Source organism: Petaurus breviceps, unplaced genomic scaffold (assembly GCF_028583685.1).
Source record: "Petaurus breviceps papuanus isolate PSGF00001 unplaced genomic scaffold, PetGlider_PUasm1.0 90692, whole genome shotgun sequence".
Lineage (NCBI taxonomy): Eukaryota > Metazoa > Chordata > Mammalia > Diprotodontia > Petauridae > Petaurus > Petaurus breviceps.
Window position 1 is genome coordinate 7,763,643 of NW_027187313.1, and position 12,207 is coordinate 7,775,849.

The 12,207-nt window shown below is 39.7% G+C and overlaps 1 protein-coding gene across 1 annotated transcript in view; it reads right to left on the reverse strand.

Moving 5' to 3' along the window:
• Positions 1-7,586: 7,586 nt before the first annotated feature.
• Positions 7,587-12,207, reverse strand: part of KLHL20 (kelch like family member 20) — a 71,777-nt gene continuing 67,156 nt past the window's right edge. The window contains exon 12 of the mRNA XM_069065557.1: positions 7,587-9,400. Coding sequence (XP_068921658.1) covers positions 9,316-9,400 — 85 coding nt within the window. The 3' untranslated portion in view covers positions 7,587-9,315. The remainder of the gene's footprint in view (positions 9,401-12,207) is intronic.

The window sequence follows — 12,207 nt, forward strand, 5'->3', positions numbered from 1 at the left end:
CCCTGAAACATGATACTCAGTTTTGCTGGCTAGGTGATTCTTTGTTTTAATCCCAGCTTCTTTGCCCTCCAGAATATCATATTCCAAGCCCTTTGATCCCTCAGTGTAGAAGCTGCAAGATCCTGAGTTATCCTGATTGTGTTTCCACAATATTCAAATTATTTCTTCCTGGCTGCTTGTAATATTCTCTCCTTGATTTGGGAATTTCAGAACCTGGCTATAATATTCCTAGGAGTTTTCTTTTTTGGGATCTTTCTCAGGAGGTGATCGGTGGATTTTTTCAACCTCTTTTGCCTTCTGGTTCTAAAACATCAGGGCAGTTTTCCTTGAGAATTTCTCGGAGGAGGATTTCTAGGTTCTTTCTTTGATTGTGGCTTTCAGGTAGTCCAACAATTTTTAAATTATCTCTCCTGGATCTATTTTCCAGGTCAGTGGTTTTTCCCATGAGATATTTCACATTGCCTTCTATTCTTTCATTTGTTTGGATCTGTTTAACAGCATCTTGATTTCTCATAAAGTCATTAGCTTCCATTTGCTCCAATCTAATTCTGAAGGAATGATTCTCCTCAGTGAGCTTTTGAGATTCTTTTTCCATCTGGCAAATTTGGCTTTTTAAGGCATTCTCCTCATTGCCTTTTTGAGCTTCTTTTGCCATTTGAGTTAGTCTATTTTTTAAGGTGTTATTTTCCTCAGTCAGGCTGTTGACTCTCATTTTGTAATTTTCTTGCATCGTTCTCATTTCTCTTCCCAATTTTTCCTCCACTTCTCTTATCTGCTTCTTAAGGTCCTCTATGGCCTGTAACCAGATCGTATTTTCCTTTGAGGCTTTTGGTGCAGGAGTTCTGACTTCACTGTCTTCCTCCTGTTCCATGCTTTGATCCTTTTTGTCCCCAAAATAGGAGTCTAATGTTGGATTGCTTTGCTTGGTTTGCTTCCTTTGCCTGGTCATGTTGCCACTCAATTATTTGACTTTTGGGCTTTTTGCCACAGTAGGACTCTGCCACCAGACAGGGGAGCTTCGTTCCAAATGCTGGGGTTTTCTCAGCTGCCGGAGGTATTAGTTGGGTGCCTTCTCTGAAGCCTCCATACGCTCTGGCAAGCTGGTCACACACCTCAGGAGCTCCACCCTAGACCACAATCCAGATCCAAGCAGGTTAAAGCAAGAGTGATTACCCCTCAGACTGGTGCTTGGTCCCCCTACACTATGCAGGCCAGGAGCTGAAGCTGCCACGTGGCAGCTGCTAGGCTGCAGCCCTCAGCAGCTTCTCACCCCGGGGGGGAGAAAGCCTACACACTCCCAACTACTGGGTCCCAAAGTCCACACTGCACTGACCTCTCACTTTGTCCTTAGCATCTATGTGTTGATAAATCTGGAAACTGCCACAGCTGCTGCTGATCTGGAGTTCCTCCAGCTAGTGGTTGGTCAGGCCCACCCTGGGGCTAAAACGTCGGGGTGAGTGGGGCTGGGGTCGGCTCCCAGAACGCTGTGCTGGCCGATTTCTGCCGGGCTGTCCTCAGCGGGAGGTTAGCTTCTCGGCTTCATTTTGTTGGTTCTGTAGCTCCAAAGTTTGTTCAGTCACCTTTTACACGGATTGGAGTTGGTGGGAGCCGGAGTCATGCAGAGGTCCTGTTTCTATTCCACCATCATGACTCCACCCCAGCAAATAAAATTCTTAAAAACGAATAAATTTTTTAACCCAAATCTTACCTTCCACTGTGTCAGATGGCAGTGTGAGGCCATTGTATTATATAATGAATCATTGATTTTTTAACACCAAACTTGGAGCTGACAACAGCTGTAGATATCCCATCATGAAGCTTATCCATGGTTATTTTCGCACTAAGCTGCATCCCTGCCTTTGCATGCTTAGGTTTAGAGCCCAAAGGACTTACATTACAGTCTGGGGGCATAATTGCAACACAGAACTTGAGTTTTAAAGGTAAACAATGAAAATCGGAAACAAATGCAGGGAGCTCTTTATAGCGGCAGGGCAAGCAGGGCTTGTCAGGCACCTACTAGGGGACAAGCTGCCACTAATGTGCGCAGCTGCCAATGTGAAAATTAAAATGAGGTTACTAATAAAATCACGCCAGTGATTGAAGTCATGCAAGGTAAACACACAGATGTCGAACACTGTCTGTCTCTTCTTTGCATGTTTAGTCCCTCATTAAGATTGTGAACTCCTTGAAGGAAGGATGGCACAATATTCTCAGTGGATAGAGCTGGACCTGGAGTCAGAAGGCCCCAATTTCAAATCCCACCTGAGACCCTTACTAGTGACTGTGCAAGTCATTTAATCTCTGCTTTGGTTTCCTTATCTCTAATGGAGATAGATCCCCATCACCTATCTCCTAGGATTGTGCGGATTATTTGTAAACCTTAAAGCACTATAGAAGTGGTATTATTTGTATCCCCAGTACTCTGCACAGTGCCTGATACATAGACACTCAGTAAATGCTTATTGATTTGCCTTTGGTAAATTATAAAATAAAGTTTTCCCCTTCAAGAGTTAGCTGAAATCAACCTGCAAGAAGCCTTTTCTGGTCCTTGAATTTTCACTGGCATCCTTCATATCTGGGGCTCTCTTACTCCTCATCTCCACCTCTTGGTTTCTCTGGCTTCCTTCAAGTCTCAGCTAAGGTTCCACTTTCTGTAATAAGCTCGCAGCTCTCCTTAATCTTAGTGCCTTCCTTCTGTTGATTATCTCTAGTTTATCCTGTATATGTCTTGTTTATATAGTTGTTTTCTTCTTGTCTCTCCCAGTTAAGACAATGAGAGTAGGGCCTGTTTTCTGCCTTTGTATCCTCAGTAATTAGTATGGTACCTGGCCCATGGGAAGTGCTTGCTGATTGACTGGAAAACCCTCCATATAGTACTTAACTTTAAAAAACGAAACTCAAGTCTAGGTAAAGGGTATAGAAATTAATGTATATCTTTGTAACTATTGATTTAACCATTTATTGTTGCTGGATGGTTTTGTGTGTACAACCCTGTATGGGAATATGCACAGGTGCTAAATTGGAATGTTAAATGATTTGGGTTGACCCTATTATAAAACCTTAAATTGGCCTTTTATGCGTGGAATTTCTTGGACCCAAGAGTTTCATTGTTGTTAAAAAGCAAGGAGACGTCAAAGCAATCTTACTCAATCTGCTCAATTATTTCAGCAAATATTTATTAAATGGCTGCTGTGTGCAATGCAAATGAAAATAATCCCTTCCCTAATGAATTTAAATTAGTGGTTCATGTATGTTTGGGGAGGGAAGCTTCATGGAGGTAAGAGGTGGCCTAAGTTGTGGGAATGTAGGAGGAGCAGATGATCAGTTGTGCCTAACTCTTCACGACATATTTAGGGTTTTCCTGGCAAAGATACTGGAGTGGTTTGCCATTGCCTGCTCCAGCTGGAAGCAAGGAAGAATAGGAGATGGTGAATTAATTGGGGGGCTAGTGGAGTTGGGCAGGGTCATACTGCTAGGATGTTAGGTCTGTGTACTGGGTCATGCCACATCTCCACTGGATCTTATATGGAGGATTTGAGGGAATACATGGGTAAGAAATGCTTAGAATGAAAAGGGATGGAGGGTTTATGAGCCACACATATTAATGACATCAAAGTGAAATGAATAGGCATGTGTAAACATGGCAGTGTGCAAAAGCACTTGGAGGTACAGGACCTGGGTTAGATTCCCTGCTCTATTACTTACCTGTATGACCTCAGGCAAATCACTTAACTCCTAATCCCAGTTTGCTCATCTATAAAATGAGGAAGTTGGACTACCAAATAGCAAACTGTGCCCTCTGAGGTCTCTTCTTCTAAATCTAAAGTTGGAAAAATCCCCAGGTGATGTGTGTGTTATGATTTTTAAACCTGAAAATATTCCTACTACATACATAATTTATTACTTCTTTGCTTAAGTTTGTGGAAAGGACTTTTTTAGTCAGGAAAGTATATCAAAGTAGTATGTAAAGTTTTTGGGAAAAAGAGTTAATACATAGACAGTATTCTGCATTTTAACTTCACCAGCATCAAAATGCCCTCCCCACATTGTCAAATATCTGAATCTATTAATTATATCCTTAAATTGCTTGTCTTAATAAAACCACTTTCTTTAAAATATCTTGTTTTTGAACAGTTTTTACATGAAATGCAATATGAAAGTTTTATATATGTTTTCATATGAATAAGAAATGGATTAGCTGCGGCAGAACTGCTGATTAAACAAAAGAGAATATCCTTTTGACTTCAAGATGATTAATTAAGCACTTCCAGAGACAGCCAGAACAATGTCTAGAATCTCAATCCCATTAGAATTTGTGCTGGGTAAGAACACATATTTAAAGAGACTATGTCTATGATTCAATATCTGATCTAAACATCTAAATTCAATCCTCTAGCATATAATTATGTATAATTATATTTTACATGTGCTATCAGTGTCTGGTGGAGCAAGTAAAAATAGCTAACATTTAGATAGCACTATAGTGGCGGCTACGTGGCACAGTGGATAGAGCTCAGGGCCTGGAGTCAGGAAGACCCGAGTTCAAATCCAGCCTCAGACTCTGTGTCACCCTGGGCAAGTCACTTAACTCTGCCACAGTTTCCTCATCTGTAAAATGAGCTGGAGAAGAAAATAGCAAACTGCTCCAATCTCTCTACCAAGAAAACCCCAAATGAGGTCATGAAGAGTCAAACATAACTGAAATTACTGAACAATAACAGCAACAATCAGTTTAACTACAATGAAGGGTATGAAGTAGATATAGGTCCTGTGCTAGGTGCAGGGGACATAAAGATAAAATAAGATTCAACCCCTCCCCTTGAAAGTGAAGGGACACAAGAGGGCATTAGTCCATTCCAGGAGCAGAGTGATAACAGCATTTTTAGGGTTTACAAAACACTCTCCTCCCAACTCTGGGAGGCAAGCAGTATTATCCCCTCTTTTCTTCAGAGGAAACTGAGGCCCAGGGAGTAACTTGCTCAGTCACATACCTGGAAATCAAATCTCCAGTGGTCTTTCCACTACCCTGACCCTGTCTTTCATGGGAAGTAGTGTGACATACTAGAAAAGAAAGTTGTAGCCAGAAGGTGGAATTAAGTTTGTAAAACTCAAGCTTATACATATCTTGTTTTCCTAGGCACATAAAACTTTTTAAACTCCTAAAAACCCTTTAAAAGGGCTATGATGAGATTACTTACAGACACCTTATACTTAAGTATGTATGCTCCAAAAACACTTTATGTGAAGTTATTATAGATCTCTAGGCTCAAAATACTCCTCTCATCTAGGATACCTACTTTCCTTTAAATTAGGAATTCTTAACTTTTTGTATGTCATGGACCCCTTTGGAAGTCTGGTGAAACCAATGGACAGACCCATTTTCTTAATGTTTTTAAGTGAATAAAAGAAATAAACAGCATTACAAAGGAAAATATTTTTTTTTCTGATCCAAATTCAAAGACTCGCTGAAATCTATTAGTAGGTCCTTTGGGGTCCATGGACCCCAGATTAAGGACCCCTGATTTAAATGCTGTCTAACTCACTTCTGTAAGAAAAAGGGAACTGAATATTTGTCAAGACGCAGTGATTGAAAAAAATGGAATGGGAATGAAAGGGCATAGAATTTAACAGTATGTCACAGATTTCTTTTATTATCAGCTAGCATTTATATAGCACTTTAAGGTTTGAAAGGCACTTTATATATTATCTTATTTGATCCTTACAATATAACTCTGTGAGGTAGATGCTATTATTATCCCCATTTTACAGTTGAGGAAAGGGATTAAGTAACTTGCCTAGTGTCTGAGGCAGGAGTCAAACTCAGATCTTCCTGACTATGTAAGTCCTGTGCCCAATTTCCTGCACCACCCTGCTGCCTTCTGGCAATGCCTAAGCTTGGCATGGTAATACCCCCTTCCTCCATATTTAGTGGGTTTTTTTTTTTTTGCCTTTTGGAGGGCAATTGGGTTAAGTAACTTGCCCAAACTTGCCCAAGGTTACACGGCTAGTTTTTTTTGTGTGGGTGTTAAGTGTCTGAGGATGGAACCGAACTTGGGTCCTCCTGACTCTGGGGCTGGCGCTTTACTCACTGTACCACCTAGCTGCCCCCTTTCTCCACATTTAAAGAGTCTAAATTCCTAATTTCAAAACTTGGGAACTGGACCATTCTGAAAACATAGTAACAATATCAATTCTCTTGGACTGTGCCACATTCAGCCAGTTGTAGCACAGTGCCCTTCAAGTCATTCGTGTAGAACTCTCTCACGAGCTCCCCACAGAAGAGGGGAAGAGTTGCCCCAACCTTTCTTCTTCCCCTTAATTTTCATCTCTCTTCCACTTTTCTCTTCTCCCTTTTTTCTATTTCCTTTTTTTCTCATTTTTTCTTTTCTGTTTCTCATCTACTTAGTCAAACTCAGACCTTTAAGATTCCCACTCCCCCCACCACCCTTCAATAGCACAACCAGCCATCACCATTTCACAACCTTTATCCCTAAGCAAATTTTGCTGGGGGCTTGGGAGAGGCAGGGTGGGTACTCATTCTTTCCCTTCTTCACCAAAGAAGCTTGGTTATGGTTGAGAAAATGTTGCTATCTATAAGTAGTTCACAGGTGGATACACAGAATATTACATAGCTGACCATTTCATCTTTCTAAAGAGGCAACTTTGTCTCTTTGCCAAATTCCTACCATGGCTGGGGAGAAAAAAAACCCATGGTGGATTAGGGTGTGTGTGCATATATGTCAATATACACGAATACATATATTGGTATATATAATGAACTGTTTTGCATTATGGTATCCTTTGTTTTGTGGAATGGATGTGTATCAGGAAAGATGGCTGTAAAGCAAATCTTATTTTTAAATTAACACCCACCATAAATTAAAAAAAAAAAAAAGGGAAATGCATTTCCAAAGACAAAAATCTATTGACAGGCTAGGCTGAAAACTTTTGGTGAAGAAGAGTTTGAAATGGTAGATGGTGCCCCTTCATTGCTTTGATTGCTTTGTAGCACTTTCCTAGCTCTGGGTCTTGTGACATGTTTCTTCCTGAAACTACAGGAATTTTTCTTAAGCCTGGGGGTTCCTTAATTCTAGCAATTCTCAGAATTTTGTTCTTCTCCTCTAAAAAGAAGCAATATCAATAGTGTTGGACAGTACTGGATATTTACTACCAGATGCTGCAAACGCATGCATGATGCATTCCAGAAAGAAAAACCCTTAAGTAAGAAACTTTAGGTTATGTAATATAGGTACTTAATCAACACTACACAGTTTAAATAAAACAAGGAAAGCACATTATCTATTGTGGCATCTGGTTCCTGACAATGTTTCAAGTTATAATCCCTTTCTGAACACCTACACTGGGAAGAACCTTACAGAGGTAAGTATTAATGCTATCTCAACCTATGTTAAACTATATAATTAAATGTCATAATTTTGGCTGACAATTCTCAATTCTCTTATTTCTTTAAATTTAAATTACTCACATCTGAATTGTAAAGACAATCTATGAGGTCTATCAATAAGCAAGTAGAAAGCAGCTGGACAGCTGCACTGATCACTAAATAAAAAGGAACAAGCACTAAATAGCATTAAAGAAATTTATTAAGGTAAACACTATTTTTTTTTAACAAGTTACTCATGCTAGAAAAAGCATAAATGATACATGTAAACAACTGTTTACCAAATACTTTTTTTCTTGTAAAGGTGCAAATGATTTTCAAATGTAAACACAAGAATTGCCAACCATTTTTGTTGGGGGAAAAAGGGATGGTCATTCACTTTTGTTGTCATCATGGAAGTCTTATTCCAAGACTTTCATATCAAACACAGGAATAAGGAAACAAGGAAAAAACCCAGAGGAAATGAGGGTTTTTCATCATTGCTTTTCCTTTTCACTAATCTTACATGCCTAGCTCTTCACCAGGGAGGATGAAGACAACAGTGTGTAGCTTTACACGACAAACCAAATATTGTTAGTCAGACGCCTCAGTTGGTTTTGCTCACTAACATGTACTCTTACACAAACTCCAGAATCCCATCTTGTTGCAGGCAGGCCTCAGCCTCTCTCCAGGCCTTTGTACTAAGTGTAAGGACTTGCATAACAGTATTCACTGAGGGGGAGACAACAACTCTCCCTGCTGGTCCGTGGTAGTGATAAGGAAATAGAAAGCAAAGTTGCTTCAGTCTGCAATGCTTTTGAGCAAGAACTCTTGCAGAGTTGCAGATGATTCTGCAGGGTTCTCCAGGCAGTACAGGAGGGTCCCCTAACTGGCTTTTTAGAGGCACTGAGCAGAGCTCTAGTTCTAGCAGAAAAACCTAGGAGGAACATTGTTTTAAAAAGATCGTAATAAAAGCAGTCAATGAACAAGTTCACATAGGAAAACAAGAATCAAGTTGTCACTGAAGAAAACTGCAGCATTTGAGAGTCTAGACTTTTATTGACTTAACATTCCTTTTTGACTTCTAATGTTTTAAAAATGAGGTTTTTTTTAAAGACTTTCAAGTCTTATGGAACTTCAGATAAATAAGAAGGCTGACTACTTAATGTATTTTGGATAATTATTTTTTGTAATTGTGATCCTTAAGAGCCGATCCATCATATATAGTTTTGGAATTGGAATAATCAGAAAAATAGGTTATGTGTAGTCTTATCCCCCCCAAAATGAGCATTTTCAAAGTCAATTACTTTAACAATTACGGGTTTTGTTGTTTATCTTTTTTTTCTTCCTTTTTTGGTGATAAGTACAAAGAAAACTATATAACAAATGAAAACAAAAAAAATAAATATTCTTCTGCACATTGTCAAAAACTTTTGTGCAAAGGTGGCATCTTGTAGGTCAAGTACTTTTTTTCTGAAGCTTTCTGTAAATAAGGCAAAAGTAATGTTTTTAGTATCATTTTCCACTTTTGCCCACTCCATACTATAGCTTCCACGATGTGGGAAATCATTTCATTTCATCTTGGAAGAGGCAACTTGTTCCCTTTGCCAGACTCCCAACACACCTTTTGGTGCTGGGGTCTTGCTTATGCTGGAGTGCTCTGAAGGTTTTTTGCTCAAAAAGCTTATAAGATATTTAAAAAATTAAAACATAAGCGAAGCTTCAATGTGTTGAGAAGAGTCCAGCCAATGTAGTTTCCAATAGCTGCTCTTTCAGGAAAGTCACTGGATTTATATTTCCACATTGAGGCACCGGCAAAGAATACAATTTGATCTGTTTTCAAGAACCTCATACAGCTCCAAAGTCAATGAGTCTTTCCACTAGACACACAGGCATATATGTGAATGAGAACCACAGGGCTTCCTCACAGTCGCTTACCATATGTGAGACTCACAATGTGTCATTTTAATCACACCTACACCACCCCCTAGCCGACGATAATTCATACCACCATATAACCTGCAAAAAAGAGAAACAGAGTCAGATTTTCTAACAGACTCAGAGACCAGTCACATAATACTAGCACAAGATAACAAATTAGTCAAAAATGTTTACAGAAGATATGTTTCTCTGGTGTGTTATACCTTATAGTTAAAAATGAAAAACATAATATGTCCAGGTATTTGGGGATTTCTCTACTCAAATTTCACTTTAAAAAAATCATTAGTCTATCACTCAGCCAATATGTCTTTATTAATTGTCTACCATATACTAGATATTCTGCTAGGCAATGGGGGATATAAAACCCAAAATGAAACAGAACAGAAACCTCTGATTAAAAAAGCCAAAAACCAAAAAAACCCAAGCCCAGAGTAATCACTCATTGCTAGAAGTGCTCACATAAAATCAATATAACAAAATTTAGAACAGAATCTGGTTTCCTGTGATAGGACATGGCCAGCAAAAACTAATGGTATCCTAGGCTGCCCTGAGAAAGGCATGTCCAGGATACTCGATGTGATAGTGATTCATCTGTTGAGGTCATACATCCTGAGGAACTTGTTCTGCTTAGAACATTATGCCTTAAAGGATACCAATGGGGGAGATAGTCCAGAGGGGAACACTGGGGAGGGCAAGGGGACTCGAGGTCACACTGTACAAAGACCAACTGAAAAAACTAGTTATTTAGCCTGGGGGAGAGGGAACATGGACTTGTTTTTGAGCACTTGACAGGATGCTGAATGGAAGAGGTATTAAAAATGTATTCAGAAACTGGGTCAAAGGGTGGAAACTGCTGGGAGGCAAAAGATCTAGCTTTGACCTAAGGAAAAACTGAGAACTATTGCAAAGGAAAAGGAGCTGCTTCACTAGGGATCATCAAGGGAAGGCTGGATGACTAATTACTCCTCAGAAGATGCTATGGTAAGGATCCCTCACAGATTCTATTTGGGCTTGATGGCCTTTGAGAAGCTCCCCAACTCTTAAGTTTCTGTGACAGACTAAATCACCATTACCCATTTCAGTTTGCTGACCTTTTCAACCTAAGGAAAAGAGGACCGAGGAACCATATTTTAGGATTATGAGATTAAAAGTAAAAAAGCTCAATTGTTCCACAAAGTATACAATATTCCAAGTATGCCAAGCTTCAAGTAGATCATTTCTTTTCTTAATTTGAAATATTAAAATAGATGTTGCTACATTGGAAAGAAATATGGCCTCTCTCAGGTCTTCTAAAGTGACTGATATAATTTTCCTCTTTTTTTAAAAAACATATTTGTACTGTTAAAAAAAAAAAAGAAGCAGTGGTGGAGAGACTATGAGAGAAGGAGGATTATAAGAATCATGAAGGGGGGCGGCCAGGTAGCACAGCGAGTAAGAGCTCCGGCTCCAGTGTTGAGAAGACCTGGAGATCGAATCCCGGGCTCAGACACTTAGCACCCACCCAGAAACACCTGGCTGTGTAACCTTGAGCAAGTTACTTAACCCCAATTGCTTAGGGGCGGCCGGGTGGCTTGGCGAGTGGGAGTACCGGCTCCAGTGTTGGGATGGCCTGGAAATCGAGTCCCGGGCTCAGACACTCAGCACCACGCCCGGAGATGACTGGCCGTGTAGCCTTGAGCGGGTTACTTAACCCTGTTTGCTTAAAAAAAAAAAAAAAAAAGAATCATGAGGGCAAAATTCTCTGGGGCTAGTGTAGAAAGGCTGAACCTAGAACGGCAGCCAGAAACATATCACTGTCCTAAGAAAAACCCCTGACGATCTGGTCAGAGTAGTTAATATAGTAGCAAAAAGCTTAGTAATAGATCTTCCAGCACTCTTCCTTCTCCTTACTTTCTTACCAGATCTTGGATAACTCCACAGCCCACACAGTGCCTGACACACGGCAGGCACCCAATCAATACATTTGCTGAATGAATGAGTGAATTCATGTCTCTTTAAATGCTATGACCAAGTCCTTAAAAGGATTCCTGTTGCTGATGAAAACCAGAAGAACCTATCGGGGGAAATGTCTAAATCAGAAGTTGTATTAGTACAGCATGCTGGCTATTTTTTCTTGTAGGGATTACAGCACCTAGTAATACCTGGTTACAGGTTTTAGCAATTACTTTTTGCAAGTCATAATTTAGTAAGAAGGCTAAATTAAATCAAATCCCTACCAAATAAGCACACTTTGGAAGCTCTTCCCAAAATAGTTTAGCATAGGGTTCAAATAATGGAGTAAGTATTCGATGTAAGTGAATTGTAAAAATTCATGCCAATCCAAGGCATATTGACACTATTTTCTTTCCATGCGATCTGACAGATTTATAATGAAATAAATCTCCTACAAGGATAATGATTACTTTAAAATTATCTGCCAATTAATACAGCATACAAGAAACCAGTCTAAAGCAGCATCAGTTGAAAGAGTGGTATTTTCCATAAAAAACTGTCCAAACCTGTTCAGTTACAAGTGACAGAGGCAGAATAGTACCGTATAAAGGCTAGGGGACTACGGTTCCTTCAAGCATTCAATTCTATGACTCACTGATGTCTAATATTGCTAGTATACAAAGGGCAGCGTCTAAAACAAGAAAAATCATTTCCATAGAATAGAACACAAATCTTTAGAGATGATGAAGTAAGTTTGTGATAAGCATTTGCAAAAACCAGACAGGATCTCTCAGATGATCTTAAAGCATCTCACAAATGTAACCTAGGAATGTGGGAGGCGGTTTGGTGTGCCAGAAAGCCACAGGAGGGGCCACGAGATGTGGATCACAGTACTGGCTCTTGGCACTTATTGGGCCAAGTCACATCACACAAGCCTCAGCTTTGTCATCTGT